The sequence below is a fragment of the Phyllostomus discolor genome, chromosome 5 (assembly GCF_004126475.2).
Source record: "Phyllostomus discolor isolate MPI-MPIP mPhyDis1 chromosome 5, mPhyDis1.pri.v3, whole genome shotgun sequence".
Lineage (NCBI taxonomy): Eukaryota > Metazoa > Chordata > Mammalia > Chiroptera > Phyllostomidae > Phyllostomus > Phyllostomus discolor.
Genome location: NC_040907.2, coordinates 16,388,772 through 16,405,204, shown reverse-complemented (window position 1 = coordinate 16,405,204; position 16,433 = coordinate 16,388,772). Strand labels below are relative to the sequence as shown.

Here is a 16,433-nt window from a genome sequence, read left to right as displayed (position 1 = left end):
ATCAATCAGTTGGCTCTCGCATGCCCCCAACTGGGGACCTGGCCTGCAACCCAGGCCTATGCCCTGACTGGGAATCGAACCAGCAACCTTTCAGTTCACAGGCCAGCTGGCACGAAATCTGCTGAGCCACACCAGCCAGGGCTGTTTGTTTGTTTATTTTTGGATTATATTTATAAAATGAATGGGGGAAACCTGTCTCCGGTCTCACAGAATGTTAACATCCACCTCACAGGGTTGTTGTGAGGACTGAAGCCAAAGTCTGCTAAGCACCCGGTGGGTGAGGAGTGGTTACTTTTATATTTATCCTGGAAGATGCAGCCTGAGGCTGCCTTGCTGGGCTTCCCGGTGGGCTGGTGGGCTTCCCGGCCTCCGCAGGGGCAGCACTGAGTTTGTCTGGGCTCTGTCAGTACCCACAGCAAGAGGAGGGGGCTCTTGGTCACTCACCTCCCCCTCTGAGCCTCTCTATTCTCGTCAGTGAAGGGATGACTCTGTGCCTTTCTAGCACTGACATCAGGGTTTCCTGTGACCTAGATCAGTGGGTTCCTACACCCCTGAAAATTAGTGGGAAGTCATTTCGTGTTGTCTCGGAAGGGTGTGCGGGGGACTGCTGATGGCCATGCTGCCCTCCACCCCAGTCTCAGGGGAATCAACGCCCCTTCAGCCATGGCAGGCCCCAGGAACCTGGGTCCTGAGCTTTGCTCTATGCTGAGTCCTTCACCCCCTCTCCAGGCATGGCAATGCTCCATTTTTACAGATGAGAAAACTCAGAGAGCAACCTTCGGTCACAGAGCCAGTATGAGGCAGGTCTGGAATCTCTGCCTCATTCCTCTGCAGCAGGGGCTGGGGACCTGCTCTGGGCTGCATGTCGTTACAGTGTGAGACCTTGGGCCTTGCAGTGCCCTCCCCGTGGGCAGGCAAGGCTTTGCCAAGGCATTCAGAGTTCTGAGTGCTGCAGCTGTGATCGGGGAAGGCAAAGGTGCCTCTTTCCCCTGGCTGGGCCTGGCACGCAGAGCCCTGCGTCCTGGGAAGTCTGCCTGGGCTGCAGCTGTGCGCTTCCTCACCCACCCTCAGCTGCTCTCGATCCTGGGCCAGGCTGTCTCCCATCTTCTGTAACTCGCGGTCTCCCCCCACCTCAAGAATCTAGCAGCCCTATGCCTCCCGAGGGAGAGCCTTCTCAGCACCCCCAGCCGTGAGTGGCCCCCAGAAGGACCTGAGTCATCCAGGGGGCAGAGGTTAAGCTGGACGATGGGGGTGGGAAGCCTTGGAGAGGCCTTGGGGGACAGCATGTTCTGGCCAGCGCACTAGTCACGGGAGTTTCCAAAGCAGCGAGGACATCAAAGCAGAAAAACACCTGACACCCTGGATCTGGGCTGGACCCACTCTACCCCCACCCCTCTCGAATCGTCCCCCTCCCAGGTGCCTCCCCTGTGCAGCTGCCTACGGGGTATTTATAGCCTGAGTTTGGGCAGCGAGGACGTTAGCTTTATTTCGGAAGTGATAATTCCAGTTCCAGGTGGATGAACCCGGGAGAACCCAGCGTCCCTTCCCCCACTCCACTCTCCCCTAAAGGCGCTCCAGCTTCTGCTCCCACCCAGCCCACCTAGAAATCACCCTGCTTGGTCCTAAGTGTGTGGGCCAAAAAGTGGGACTGTCCGTTCAGATACTCTCCTACCCGCTGAGTTTTCAGACCTCAGGCTGCGCTGCAGCGAGCCTCCTAGTTTCCCGACTGGAGCGCGGAGCGGCGCTGACCTCTAGCGGTCCAGGATGGTAACGCAGGGCGACAGCCCAGCCTGAGCCCGGGGTCCCGGGCAGGGCAGGGTTGATCTCCTGCCTTCTCATCCCTTTCGTCCCCTCCTCGCTCTGCTCCTCCGGTTCGAGAAGGAAGCCAGAACTAGCTTCCTGGCGCCTCTTTGCCCCATCCCTGGGACGCGATGATTGTGCCTGGCAACGCAGGCGTCTGTGGTTAAGCTGCCTTCCCACCGGACTGGAAACCCCGAAGATGGGGATGGAGTTTCAACTCCTCACTCCTGTCCACACTCCAGCCACCGTCCTCACTGAGCCAGGCACGCAGCTGATGTTTCTTCCATTATCTTTTCATCAAATATTGTAGCGCACCTGCCAGGCTAGAGAAGGAGAACACGACCCTGCCTTTCTGAGGCTCCCAGGCCAGTCCAGAGCCCTGATGGTATGCGCGACCAGGCAGCATGCACAATGCCGGGACTGCAGGAAACACCCAGCTATAAAAGCACAGAAGAGACCAAACCGACCCAGAGACGGGATGGGGGTCAGACAAGTCCCTGTGGGAGGCGAGGATCTGAAAGACAAGAAGTCAGCTGGGCAGAGTTATTGGCACTAGCGAGGCACCGAGGCGGAACCGTCATCTGTTGCTGGGCTGCACCGTGGGGTGAGGTCCCGCCCCCTCCGGGCGCTGTAACTATGATTGGCCAATTGGAATCTGACGTGTTGGCCAACTGGACGCCTTAATTGGGTCCGTAGATGTCTCTAGGGAGGGAACATCTGAGCTACGCCACCTCCCCTAAGCCCCTGTAGGTGCAGAGCCCGTGGGAGTAAGGAAGGGGTTTCTGTAGGTCCTACTTAGGGCTTCTCCAAGCTGCGATACTTCTTTCGCAGCACGGACACGGGGTCCTTGAAGAGCACTGGCTCCAGGCGGAAGCGAGAGGACACCAGAGGCATGTGGCCGAACCCTGCCGCCATCTGGTTGATGCAATTATGGTCTGTGGGCTGCAACGCAGGTGCGGGCCCCCGGCCCCTAGACATCTAAGAGGGGGAGGAGAAATATGTCGGAGGGTTTTCCGTCTTTCTGAACCCGGCCTTTTCCCGCCCCCGCCCCCCCCCCCCAACAGAAAGAATTCGGGTTAGCCAGTGAAAGGGAACTCTCCCCTACTTCTCCCAGTGCCCCTCCAGCCTCACCAGTGGTGGTCTGGCTTCCAGATGCCGCTTCTCATAGGGCACCTTGATAGGGGGCAGCTTGGTAGCTGCTGCTACTAGGAAATTCATTAGGACGTCCACACAGGTGGGTGTGCCATCTGCCAGGCTCCTCAGAGCCTCTGGCAGGGAGTGGGTGAAGAGGGTGTGGTAATACCTGGGTGAGGGGGGAAGACAGAGAGAGGCTGCAACCGAGTTCGGCCCCTCCCCAGGCCTCATTCTCCCAGTCCTGACATTCTCCCTCTGACCCCAATCTCCAAGCCTTTCACAAAACCCCTGCTCCCGGCTCTGAGCCCTGGCCACTTCAGAGAGCCCCCACTGCAAGTACCAACCGCTCCCCGCTGTTCTGTGCTCTGTGGCTTGCCTGCAGCCAATGGTGTACCCCTGCCCCTCCCCCACAGCTCCCTGGGGGTCCTACCCCTGGCTCTGAGGAATGAACTCAGACCCAGACTGAGGGGGGATCAGCTGGTTCCAAGGCTCTCAAACGTGGCAGCCCAAAACCAGCTTCTGGAAGGATGTGGGCTAACAAGGCTGGTGCCGCTGCAGGCGAGCCTTGCTCCACGCAGCCCTCCCACTGAACAGCCCGGCCCCGCAGACAGTAGGGGTGTTCTTCACTGTACTGAGGATTTCCTGCGAGAGGTTCCGCATTTGGTTTAAACATGTTAAAGGAGCCCCTCTAAAGAGGCCCCCAGAATTCAGTCCCAGCCCTAAGACTGGGGTGCTTGTGCAGTCCCCAGCTCATCACATACATTTATTTTTTTTAACTTATTAAAATTTCTTTTATCATTTGACTATCACACAACCCTATGAGGTGAATACATTTTATAGATGAGGAAGCTGAACCTCAGGAGATGTGAGGAGTCTTGCCCACCACCCAGCTGGGACATGGCAGGCCTGGGCCTTGAACCTGGATCTCTGGGCTCTAGGCCGTGTTCGCTCCCGTGCCACCCTGCTCCTGCTTTAAAGAGGGTCGCTGGCCCTCTGATCCTGGCGCCAGGGCCACCACCTGTACCTGTGGTAGAAGGCGGCTGAGGTGAGGACCATGGAGAACTCGTTGACCCTCTCAGCGGTGTAGCCCCAGCCACCCCGGGCCTCATCCCAGAAGTGGCTCCACGTCAGGAAGCCCACCATCCGCTCCGGGAAGCTCTGCCACACCACAAAAGCAAAGTCCACCTGGGGAGACATTTAAGTGAGGTCCGAGGGAGGAACGTCCAGAGACATGGACGCAAAGCCGGCCTGGGCTCAGGAAGAGGAGATAAGAGCGTGGAAGTGTTCAGAGGATGCTTAGGGGAAATTTTTCAGCTGGGAGTGGACAAAAAAGCGTTTTCAAAATAGTCTGTAGAAAGTTTCTATTAGATTTCTAAGGAGGAGGCTGAGTCGCATGCTGGGGCGGTTTCAAAGGCAGGAGACCGGGTCTCTGACACCTGGCCCTCCCAGCTCGGGGACCCAAGGGGCCACCAGGGCCCTCTGGCTCAGTCCCCAACCACACTGGACTCCTCCTGGGCCCAGTCCGCACCTCACTTGTGGAAAGACTGCTGTGGGCATCGAGGCTGAGGAGGGCGTCGGTGCTGACGGCACTGTGCGGGCGGAAGCGGTCGCTGGCCTGCAGTGGGAGAGAGGTGACTCAGCCAGCGGTGGGGAGCTGCAGGGGCCCCCCCCCCGTGAACATCCGAGTGTGTGCCAAGCAGGAGTCCTGCGGGCACGTTGTAAAGAAAAGGCAGTGAAAACGGAAGCCTGCCCTGAACTTGGACCTGAGGAACTCATTTTACCTCTTGGAACTGGATTTCCCCTTTGGTAAAATACGGGGGGCGGGGAATTGGTGACTAGGGGCCCTTCCAGTTCTGACATCTCAGGATTCTTCCCTTGTCTTTATTGGATGCTCACCTCATCCCTGGAAGGGGTTGTCAAATATCCTTCGTTGGAAAGAAACAGGTCCAGCCCTGGCTGGTGTGGCTCAGTTGGTTGGAGCATCATCCCATAGACCGAAAGGTCGTGGGTTTGATTCCCAGTTCAGGGCACATACCCAGGTTGCAAGTTTGACCCCCAGTTGGGGTGCATATGAGAAGGAAACTGACTGGTGTTTCTCTCTCCCCCCATTCTTCTCTCTCTAGAAGCGATGTCCTCGAGTGAGGACAAGAAAGAAACGGGTTCAGAGATGAAGGGACTCGCCCAGAACCGTACGGCAAGCAGGTGGCTCGTGCCGACCCAGGCTGGCAGAAGTCGCCCCTCTTGGGCCTGTCTGTCCATGTTTCCTCCAGACCCCAGTCTCTCCTCCACACCTCATCTGAAACACCACGTACCCCTTCCTCTGCCTTCCCTCGTCTCATAAGACCCCAGTGCTCTGGAAGCACAATCCACAGGGGCCGGGGGTGGAAGAGAATCATTTCTATTAGGCTGGTAGGCAAAGCTCCTGTCCGATTTCTTCAGGCCCAGCGTGAAGTCGGCTTTGGCTCAGGCCCCGCCTCCCGGGTCTGAGCCCACCCCTTCCATGCCCCTCCCCACCCCTCACCTTCCTGTGCCCCTCGATGACTGTCAAGGGCACTGCTGTCTCAGGCCACCTGGGTGGGGGTGGCTTGTCATTGCTCCAGAGAACCAAGATCTAGGAGGAAAGCGGGTGTTACTGAAGTCTGGACCAGAAAGATCCCAAGCGTTTTCTTTCTCAGGATGGAAGAAGTATGGGTGAGCGGCTGTACATGTGAGTCTGGGAGAAGACGGCTGGAGCCGAGGTCCTTTCATTGCTGTCCTGTCCTTGCCTCTGGGCGTCCGGAAGGCAGGGATTCCAGTGACACGAAGGTAGCCAGCTACCCTTGGCATCAGAACTCAAGAGGGTTCTAGTGGCAGCCCCTAGCCTGGGTCCTGACCCTGTGTCCCATACCCACCCTGTCTTGAAGGTTTTCATTCTCTTCCTCCTGCTCCATCATCATTCCCAGCCCAGCTCCTATGTCCCGTCTTTGTTGCCACTCCATCTGTGCCCCAGCTGAGCTCGCTGCTTCCCGCTTCTGCAAGTGTTCTCAAGAGTCTACCTGGCTTCTCTGGAAGGTGCGTTTGGCAGCCTGAGTGCTAGGAAATGCTGACTGAATCAGAATCCCAGGGGAGAGCCCTTTCCTGCCTTTTCTCTGCACCCTCAGCATCAAGCCCGGGGCCTGGTGCTCAGAAAGTGAGCTGGGTGAGTGAGTGAGTGAACACAGGTATGTTTATCCCTCCAGCCTCCCCAAGAGGTACCTCTTTTTGGATGGAGTCATCAGTTTCCATGGGGAGGCAGAGAGGGGGTGGGGACAAAGGACAAGAAACTTGGGACTTAAAGAAGAAGGCAGCAAGGGTGCTTAAAAGTCCTCCCCGTGACTTCCCCCCCCAAAATGGGTGGGTATCTTTGGGGTCCAGGTGTCTTCAAGGGCCCTGCCCTGTCTTTGGCCCCCACCCTGGATCCCAGCTGGCAAGGGGACAGACCTGGGCACAGTGCTGGGAGCCTGCCACCGCCTGGATGAGCTTCAGGGGGGGCTGGCCTGGGGCCCCCACCCAGATCAGGGCGCTGAAACTGCCTGTAGGGCGAGAGCCTGGGGGAACGAGACACAGGCTATTATATTAGGGTAGGGGTGGGGGGGGGAAGAATCCTCTGGGGAGTGACGGGCCTGGGGGGACCCTGGGAGCCAGGAGAGAGGTCGGGGACCTGGGGACAGTCTTGGTGGGGCTCTGTGGTTGAGACTGGGAGGAACTCGAGGAGAGATGATGAGGGGACTTCAGGACATACCCTGCCGTAGGTAATAGAAGGGGAAGTCCGCGGGACTTGTGGAAAACGTGGGCAGGGCCAGGAGAGCCCCCGGGGGGCTGTTCCACAGCAGTGAGGGGTGAGCAGACACTCCCAGGATGCGGTCCTGAATGATCTGTAAAATGAGAGCGGGCTCTGCAGACTGGACGGAGTGGCCAGGGCAGCAGTGAACGGGGTCTGAGGAAGTGAGGACCCGGCTAGCCCCGCCCCTCCCCCTTCAGGCTGTGGGAGGGGGGAGGCAGCTGCGGCACTCAACCCCTGGGAGCAAAAGGGTTTCAGACACAGGAATCCAGAGTAGAAGACACTCGGTGATGGTGGCCGGAGCTGGCGGATGCTGGGGAGCCGGCTGCCTCCCTCTCCTTCCTCACTGGTCACGGACCTCGCCAACAGCTCCGACATTCTTTCCAGACCCAAAGCCTCTCCCGCACAACCCCAGGGCAGCCAGTGCCCATCAGCTGGAGTTGGTGCATGCTTTGGAATCTATCTGCCACCGCCATCCCTCTACAGATGGAGAAACTGAGGCCGGCGTTGGGGAAGGAACTTATCCAAGAGCTCCAGTCTCAGCGTCATCCCAGAAGCATCTTTAAGGGGGAAGCCCAAACGCGGCGGAGGAGCTGTCCTGAGGGGGTGGGGCAGGAACCCCGTGCCAGGGCCCCAGCCAGGCAAGTCCCCCCTTACCTCGAGAGCGGTGTGGATGACCTTCTCCACAGAGGAGAAGTAGGTGTCCCACAGAAACTGCGTCTGCTGACGCAGGGTGAGCACCCGCGTCAGAGGCATCTCCTGGAGGGCAGCCAGGACCTGGGCCGCAGAGGGAGAAGAGGAGAAGGCGAGCGGCCTTGTCAGGCCCCGACTGACCCTGGGGTGGGGGCAGCCTGGGGTTGGGGGTCTGGGAACCAGAAGCCCTCTCCCGTGGTTCTCCAGAGTTAGTAGCAGCCACCCTCAGCCAAGTCCCAGGTAACATAGCATCGAGAGTTCAAGGGTCACAGAGAGCTGAGTTTCCATGCCATTTAGTAACCGTGTGACGGTGGACAAACGACTTAACCTCTCTGAGTGTTCCCGTGTATGTAAAGTGGGGCCGATAACGGTAGCTGCTGCCCAGGGTGGTTGTGAGTGTTGGATGAGGTGGCACACGTTACGTGCTCAGCATGGTGTAGAGGTTCGGTGCAAGGTAGCTGCTGGTGTTAGCTCCCTGCACCCTCCTCCCTTCTCAGCAGAGTCAAAGCTCACACCCACATCTCCCAGAGCCGGGCAAAACTGGTTTCATCAGATGGAAAAGTTGCTGTTTTTTCCTTTGCCACCTGAAGCCTCATTCGTCAAGGCACTCCAATTTGGGGTTTTGTGTGTGTGTATGTGTGTGGACTTCTCTTACATTGGGTATTTAAGTGGTCATGGACCCATGGGGCTGGGCCCATGGAGATCAACTGCTGTAACTCCTCCCATTATACAAAAGGGTAAACTGAGGCTGGAAGAGGCTCAGGACATGCTCTCAGAACCCTCAGGAGTCTGCCTCCATGTGATCCGGTGGAGTCCTGGAGGCTTGGGAACAAAGTCACCAACATACTACAGAGACAGGGCACAGGGATGAGAGCTGGGGCTGGCCTGGGGGCTGAGGTCCTGGGGTCCCCGGGTCCCTCCCACGTCCTGGGCCCAGTCCCCACCCCACGGGCAGGACCCTCAGCTACCTGAAGTGGGAGCCTCTCGTCAGCTACAACAGCCGCCTTGGTCCAATCGATAACCTCGGAGAAGGGCAGCTCCCAGCGAGGGCTGAGAAGTACAGGGATGCAGCCAGCCTGGGGGGCGGGGGTGTCACTGGGGAGCCCCGTCCCACCCTACACACACACACACACCCACCTCCCAGTTTCAAGGCAGCAGCTGCTGCTGTTGGGTGCAAGGAGCAAGGAGGAGAGACCAGTGGTTTGGGGAGTGTGGGTTGTTCCGAGGAGGGTGGGATAAATGGGGCCACGGGCATACCCGAGTCCCAGAGTAAAGGAGTAAAGGGCAGCTCGAGGCTCCTTCTCATTGGCCTGCGGCCCAGAGGACCCTGGCAGCTCAGGTGTGGGGGGTCAGGGATGGGGGATGCCCAAGTTGGGGTTGTACCTGCAGGGCTTGGAGGAAGCGCAAGGGATCAAGACGGTGGCTGCGGCCCGGGATGAGGCAGAAAGTGGCATCGGGCAGCGTTGCCCCAGGGCGGGCCCTAAAGAGGCACAGGAGGGGCCCAGCATATATTCGAGGCCTGAGACAGCTGCCCTTTCCAGCGCCTGGCCCACTTGATGGCCCCCCAGCCCCCACAGCAGCACTCCCAAATTCACAAGGCACAAAGCCACCACTGTGTTCTTGCACGTTAACAAACGCTTGGGCACAAGCACAGCTACACACTGATACACCTACACAAGCGCCAGCCTCACACGCACCCCTCACCCACAAAGCAGGAGGCCTGGGTTCTAGCTCTGCCTCTGCCCTTGCTGGTCTTAGAAACCTCCCTTCTCTCCTCTAGGCCTCAGTTTCCTCATTTGCAAAATGGGCAGCAGCAGGGCCTGATTTTCCAAGGCCGGTCTGACTTGGACAGGCCCGTGTTTGCCCTCCCACAGCTCTGCCCCCCACAGACTCTGGGGCAGCCCTCACCTGAGTGGCCTCCATGCCCTGCCTCCCCACCCCCATCCCGAGGGCCCAGGCCCATGAAAGGCTCCTCTGTCGTGAGGTGGGCTGGGCCCCCAGCCTGGAACCACACAGGAAGCTGCTGCTCAGAGGCCCCTCACCCAGAGGACAGGCCTCCTCTGTTCTTCCCACCTCCTCCCCCAGCTCCAGGGCCACACTCAGGCTATGTGTGCCTGGGGGGAGGGGGGTCACAGCCTCCTCAGAGCCACTTCCCTGGCACCGCCCACCCACAGAAGTGGTGCTGGGGAGGGGGAGGGGCGGCAGGCAGGCAGGACTCCTGGGCTCACCGGCCTGCTCGGAACAGGACTGGTGAACAGGGCCCAGAGGTTCCCAGGATCCTCCTCAGCTACAGCGTACTTGGTCCTGAGTCCAAACCTTTAAGAAGCAGTCCTGAGAGTCCTTAGTCAGCCTCTGGGCCAACCCCCATTGAACAGATGGGGAGACTGAGTCTCAGACTCAAAGATGAGCTCAGGGTCTCAGCAAGAGCTGGGTGGAGCTGGAATGGGAACCAAGGTGTGCTACTCAGGACCCTGAGTTGTGTGAACCACCTGGGGCTGCTGCCTTCTTTCTGCAGTGCCCGGTGTCCGCCAGGCTTTCTGTGAAAGGGGCAGTGAGTTAAACAGCAGAACCCCCTTCACCTCATTAAAAGCGGGAGTACCAGCCAGCTATAGCACGTGCCCCACCCCCAGTAAAGCCTTAAGGGACTGAAAACACCTAAGATTAAGGCTTCAGAGAGCCCAGAAACAAAGAGCCTGCTGAAGGAACTATACCCCTCAGCCCTCATTAGCCCCCACCGTTCCCTCACTTTGAACGTCCTTCTACCTCGTCCTGGAGCACCCCTCCCTTCCTTGCAGCCCAAGGAATTCCACTCCGTCTTAATGTCTAAGCTCAAATGTCACTTCCTCCAGCAAGCCTTCCTGGTCTCTCCAGAGATGGCTCCCTCCTCTCTGCCCCCACAGCCCTTACGTGCGCTGGAGCAGCAATGAGCCAAGCTAACCTTTATCGAGCACATACTTTGTTCTAAGTGCTTGCCTTTCATGACCACAGTTCATTCTCACAGCAGCCCTATGAGATAGAAGGTATGTGCTGTTAACGTCGCATATTATAGATGAGGAAACCGAGGCCCTCAGAAGTCACATAGCTCTGAAGTACAGGAGCCAGGCGGCTTGCACAGCCTCTCCGTGCTTAACAGTGTGTATCACAACCAGGGACTCGTCTGTCTGTCCTGCAGGACCAAACTACTTGAGGACGGGGCTGTGCTCCCTCATCTCAGGTCTCTAGGGCCGAGCAGAACGCCTGGCAGAGAACGGGTCACTCACCGAGTGCTAAATGAATGACTTCTCAGTGTGCCATTGAGGCCAGACCCAGGACCAATGGACCCCATGTCTGAAAAGTCAGTTTTGGTACAAGTTCTAGTAATAGAGCTGGTTGTGAGTAGTCAGTGGGTGGCCTTGGAAGGTGGTGAGCTCCCCATCAGTAGAAGTAAACAAGCAGAGGCTGGAGAAGCACCTGCATGTGTGTTATAGAAGGGTTGTTGTGGCAACTGCCAATGAAGTCTTGGGGTTCTGTGACCATGTAAGATACGTGCCACGGAATCAGGGCCCCAAGGTCAAGGCTGGAGCGCATGTGGCTGCACCTGCTTTTATATGCCCTGGGTACTTCCTGTGGCCTTTGTGACCCCTCTGCCATAAAAAAACTGATAAAAATTATATTTGATGTGTTGACATAAACATGAACATATTAATATTATATATGAAAATATTTTCTTCTACCTAAAAGCTCATTTTTTTCTCCTGATTTGGAAAGAAATGAAAACACTGTCATAGGCCCCTAAAGGCGTCATGGGCCCGAGGCACGGCACCCCCTGCGCCCAGTAGAGATGGTCCAGGGGACTTTAAAACCTGCATTGAACTTGTGCAAATAAACAAATTAAAACCATGGGAGAGCAGAGGTTCCTGTTGCTGGTACACACACAGAGCAGCTCAGAAAAGACTCAAGAGAAACCAGCAGCGGTGTTTGGCTCCAGGAAGGGAAGCGGGGTGGCCAGGGACGGGGCGGGAGGGAGTTTTACTGTATGCCCTTTTGTGCCTTTGGAATTTTGTAGCATGTGAATGAATCCCCTATTCATAAAAATAAGTAACAATTTCAATGGGTGGAGGCTTATTCCAAAGCAACAGGAGAACTGCCCGACAAAGGTGGAAAAACATGGGCTTTGGAGCCAGAAGTGCAGGGTTGAAGCCCAGTGCCAAGCGCCTGAGCAGAAACATGAGGGAGGCTGTGATGAATCAAGGAGCCTGTCACCAAAGGCCCTAGGCTGGCCTGGCGCCCTCTGCCCCTCCGAGCCTCGGTTCCCCGTTCCCCGGAGTGAAAACGCTAATACCTCCCTCACTGAAGGGCACGACAGAGGATTAGCGTGACTTATGTGAGGTGGCGCAGCACCTGGCCCAGAGCAAAGCTTTCTCTGAATATTCACGTCGTCCCTTCCCCCTCTCCCTTGCCCGCTGAGTGAATGTGGGACAGCGGCGGGGACAGTGAATCGCCTCTCTCTCCAGCCAGCAGTGGTTTATGCAGGCCACCTTCCAGGGCTGGCCACGCGGCTGCCGGCCTCCCTCCCTCCCTCCGTCCCTGCACTGCCCGCTGGCTCAGGCAGCTGCCTGGCACTTCAGGGAAACTGAGACCCAACTGCCCCAGAGATGAGAACTCCTGTGGCCTACAGGTGGGAGGAAGGAAGCCAAAGACAGAACTTCTTGATGTTCAGACAACAATATCAGAGCCTGCCAGGCGTCACGCCTGGGAAATAAACTTACCAAAAATGCTACTCAGAGAGAGGGCCACACTGATTAGAAAACCTCCGCCAGTTCGGGGCCAATCAGTAAACTGTGCACAGCTCCCTAACTCTCGGTTTCTCCAAGAGGTTCAGGCTGCAATACCTTTCCGATTCACCAGTGAAACCTGCTGCATTTCGCAGTAACTACAGTCAGCTGAAAGAAGACCTGCTTGTGCAAGAACAGCTAAGTGCCAAGTCAAGAAAGTGACATGGGGCATGGTGAGTGGAGCCCCTTGTCACCAAAGGTGAGCTCTGAGCTCGAGGTACCTGGGGGATCCTGGCTTTTGGGGTAACTGCCAAGAATGCCTGCTAGGAGAGGCTCCTGGCTGAAAGGCTGTGGGAGCTGGTGGGGAAATTCCGTATGTACTTCCCCTGGCTGTGGGGCTCCCTGGAGGAAGCAGAGAGATTCATTCCCACGAGCGCCCTTGGGCTGAGAGAAGCCCCAGGAGCCCCAGGCAGAGGCAAAAACGGAGCGTGGCCACGGGACGAATTCCTGGGAGGGAAGCGGAGCTCAGAATAGCCCGCGTTGTGCCGGCAGAGAACAGGGGTGTGCCTGGGGGAGCGAGAGGGAATCCTCTGCTTCAGGGTCCCCGGACAAACTCAGGAAGGTGTTCGCTCTTGCCTGCCCTGCCAGCCTTTGGAGACTGCTGGCCTCCTGGGGGTGCAGACAGGTTAGGGTGCTTAGGGGTTCATCGCTCTATCACCTACGGTGTGTCACCCCAACCAGGCCAGGTAGAGAGAAGTTTCTAAATGAGCTCTCCATGTCCCGTAGGCCAGTGCCCTCTATATGTATTCAGGACTCCCACTGGCAGGAAGTTCTTCTGTAGGTCTAACCCAATTCATATCTGCTCCGACCAAAGACTGTTTCCTTGCTAGGTCAGGCCCCAGAGTTAGGCACAGGTGCAGCTCCCACCTGTGACTGGTCACCGTGGCCGTGTGGGATTTGACAGGGCCGACCGTAAACGAACCCTCCCTTAGAACTCGGAATGCTGATGCTGAAGGCTTTGGAGACAGGCGATTCTGAGTTAAAATACTGCCTGTGCCCTCGCTGGCTGGGTGGCCTCGAACAATTACTTAACCTCTCTGAGCTTCGGTGACTGGTACACAAACACTTAATGGTAGCAATGAGTATTATCTTATTACAATCATTATTTATGGAAGTGCTCAGCACAGAGCTAACAGTATAGGAGTGCATGTTAAATAAAATATTAGTGAGGGAGGGATTAGCATAAGAGAAAAAGAGTAAGAGCGAGTCATGTTTTTATGTTTTTAAAGATCCCCGAGGGAGAACTCCAAAACCCGCCTTGAACCAGGCAGTAGGGCTCCCCGCTGTCTAACCTGACTCCCTCCTGCTGTCGCTGGTTCTCCCGTCTCCATCCTGCCCTCCACCCTGACCTCTGGGCTCGCTCCCCTCACAGACCCCTCTCCTCCAGCCCCCAGGGGGAAGTTCCACTTACAGCTCAGGTCCATGGTCCTGCTCACAGCGCCCGTCCCAGGGGCAGGCGGAGGAGTTGGTACCTGCCTCGCGCCACCCACCCCTCTCTTCTGCCAGGGCTAGCAGGGCCGCCCTGGGGTGGGGGCTGTACTGCCGCAGCTGTCCAGGAGCCCCACCTCGAAACGGGTGGGCTTCAGGGAGAATCGGGAGGGCCACGTCAAAGCCAGGCCGGAAGGTGTCCACTGGGGGGCTGGCCTCAGCCACCATCGCCTGTCCCAGCTGGAGGGTCCAAGGACAGGAAGCTGGGTGGAGCCGGAGGACCAGATGGTTCTTGCCTCGGTCCCATGTCGGGGGCACCAGGCTGCACCCTCCAGCCGAGGCATCCAGGCTGAGGAGGTGGAGGCAGGCCTCAGCAGGGTCGAAGGTGTGGTAGCGGGATCCCTCAATGGAAGCCAGGATCTTGCGCTGCGTCTCAGAAATGGGTCCAGCGGCCGGGTACACAAACACCTTGAGGCCGCCACCCCTGCACTTCGAGGCATCAAAGCAAGCTCCCCAATCACAGCTGCCACTGCGGAGGGCTTGAGGAGGTCGAGGGGCATCTTCTGGCAGCTCCCCAGGATGGGAGAAACTCTGCAGGAGCTCTGCATCTAGCCAGCGGGGCCAGCCTGGGGGGGGCCCTGCCCGAGGTCTGGTGGGCACTGCCAGGCGGAGAAGGGGAAAGATTCCCAGGAGGCTGAGAAGCCAGGAGGTCAACAGTGCCAGCCACAGGGACTTCCTTCTCCACGACTGCATGTGGCCACCCACAGCCAGGGCTGGGGGAAGCAGGAGGAGCAGGGGCCCGACTCGGGGTCCCTGGAGCTGGGATCACCTTAGTTCAGTGCCCTCATTGTACAGACTGGAAGGCCAAGGCTCGTGAAGAGCAGGCTGCCCTGCCTAAGGTCAAACAGCAAGTTGCCAACCAGGCCCAGGGAGGCCAGGTAGAACCCGGCTTTCTGGCCTGGCTTTCCTGTGGTCAGGACTCTGCTTCCTGGGCCTTCGGACAGCCAAGCAAACCTTTGCTCTCCCAGCAGGAGCCCCTGCCCCGGACACTATTCTGGCTGATGCAACCGCCGTCTAGATTGCTAGGCTGTGTCCTCTCTTCTTGGCTGAACCCCCTGACCTGGCCCTTGATGGAGAGTACAATCTGCCAGGCCATGGGGGACCTGTCAGAGCTCCCACAAGAAGTGGCTTGGCCAGGGTGCAGGGCTGGAAGAAGCACGGAGTGGTCTCCCCAATCCTCCCCCAGCCTGAGCAGCCCCAGAGCAGCCCTGGCCACCCCTGTGCCCGCTGACAAGCACTCCTGGGCTGTAGGCCCTGTGGCTGAGTTAAAATTAGACCCAGTGCCCCATGTGGGCTATCAGGGTCAGCTGAGGTCAAGGCCTGCATGCAGCTGGTGCCCCTTGGCTGCAGTGCCAAAAGGGCTGTTGGTCCTGATCCTCTCCTACCCTGCCGCTGTCTCCAGCTCAGACAGCTTGGCCCCTCCTCCTCCAACCCCTGGGAGCTGGCTCTGCACCCTCTGTCTTGGAGCTGTCACGGTGCAGAGGCCGGGACCCTGCATCGAGACCCTGCCCCATGGCGCCCAAGCCCTTCGGATTTGTCTTCTCCGTTCCCTCTCCAGGCAACATCTGGCCGGTCTCGATCCCTCTTGTAGTGGCAGCCGGGCCCCTCCCCTGGCAGCCCTGATTCGCTCCTGGCTGGGAGGCAGGGTCTCCACTTAACCCCTTCCAAACCAGTTTCTTTGACTTGCTAATCACAGCCAGCAGGGACCATACCTCAGTTTGCGAGGAGCTGTCACAGCCTGTCTCTGAATTCTCACATTAACACTTCAAGTCAGAGGCTTATCACTGTCATTTTTTACAGATGAGAAAAGTGAAGCTCAGTGAAAGGATGTTATCCTTCTAAGGAGACTCAGCTAAGAGGCAGGGTTGGGGATTTGAACCCTGAGCTCCTGACCCTAATCCTTAGAGCTTCCCATGGTCACCCCAGCTGGGGGCCTGAGTGTGGGAGTCTACAAGTCAGATGACGTAGTATAAATGAGGTGTTAAGTAGCCCAGTGGGGGTGTTGGGCAAAGTGCTCCCCATGATTTCCAGGTTGGTCCCTCTTCCTTCAGCTGCCCCCACCCCACACCCCGGCAGCAGCAGGGGGTGGGGGAGGGTGTCTGCAGGCTGCCTGGGCCTAGAGTTGCTTCCCGCCCGAGGTGCCAGGTGTCATATTGGCCAAGGTGCCTAGGCAGAAAACAAAGACTAAGTTCCCTGTGTTGGATCTGGAGTGTTCTCTCCTTGCAGCCTGATTCTGCTTCCTCCACCCTTGCTTTTCTGGGATGGGCATGAAATCTGCAGATGGGATGTGTCTGGTCTCCCAAGTGTAAGGGGCCTGGAGTCTATATAGCGCTGTGGTTAAGAGCATAGCTCAGGTGCTCTTAACAAGCTGTGTGTTCCTGTGCAAGTTACTCCACCTCTCTGTGCTTCCGTTTCCTCCTCTGTAAAATGCTGATCACAGAGATATCAGGAACAAAGGCTTGCTGGGAAGGGGATTAAATGAGATAATGCTTGGCACAGAGTAGGCGCCTAACAAAGGTATCCTTTGTTCCTCCTCTGACCCAGAAGAAGTTGAGTGACTTGCTCAAGGGACACTAAGCTTCCATCTGGGGTAGATCAGGACCAGGACTTGGTTTTTTCCTCCTGCACCCATGTTTTCCCTGCTGCAACCCCGTCTCCATTCAAGAGGAAAGAAGACACTTCGAGCTCTAGGAGGCAGTCACCGT

General features: G+C 57.6%; 1 protein-coding gene across 2 annotated transcripts; it reads right to left on the bottom strand.

Moving 5' to 3' along the window:
- Window positions 1–1,460: 1,460 nt before the first annotated feature.
- EXTL1 (exostosin like glycosyltransferase 1) lies at window positions 1,461–15,303 on the bottom strand. 2 transcript variants are annotated; one of them, XM_036025543.1, is made up of 12 exons: window positions 13,652–15,303; window positions 8,810–8,906; window positions 8,395–8,502; window positions 7,391–7,510; window positions 6,695–6,827; window positions 6,394–6,500; window positions 5,456–5,545; window positions 4,463–4,549; window positions 3,959–4,119; window positions 2,932–3,103; window positions 2,596–2,778; window positions 2,028–2,115 (listed from the first exon to the last, which is right to left on the bottom strand). In XM_036025543.1, the coding sequence occupies exons 1-11, from the start codon at window positions 14,419–14,421 to the stop codon at window positions 2,596–2,598; spliced, it is 2,028 nt and encodes a 675-aa protein (XP_035881436.1). In that variant the 5' UTR covers window positions 14,422–15,303; the 3' UTR covers window positions 2,028–2,115. The 2 variants fall into 2 exon arrangements, with proteins under 2 accessions (XP_028370039.1, XP_035881436.1); XM_028514238.2 differs by having other exon boundaries at window positions 1,461–2,778.
- Window positions 15,304–16,433: the final 1,130 nt, after the last annotated feature.

Excerpts from the sequence above, each read along its gene's own strand:
- EXTL1 (XM_028514238.2), bottom strand. The coding sequence starts at position 14,421 with ATGCAGTCGTGGAGAAGGAAGTCCCTGTGGCTGGCACTGTTGACCTCC. Across the intron at positions 6,828-7,390 it reads TCATCCACACCGCTCTCGAG|ATCATTCAGGACCGCATCCT; the intron begins GTAAGGGGGGAC and ends CTCATTTTACAG. Across the intron at positions 4,550-5,455 it reads TCATCGAGGGGCACAGGAAG|GCCAGCGACCGCTTCCGCCC; the intron begins GTGAGGGGTGGG and ends CTCCCACTGCAG.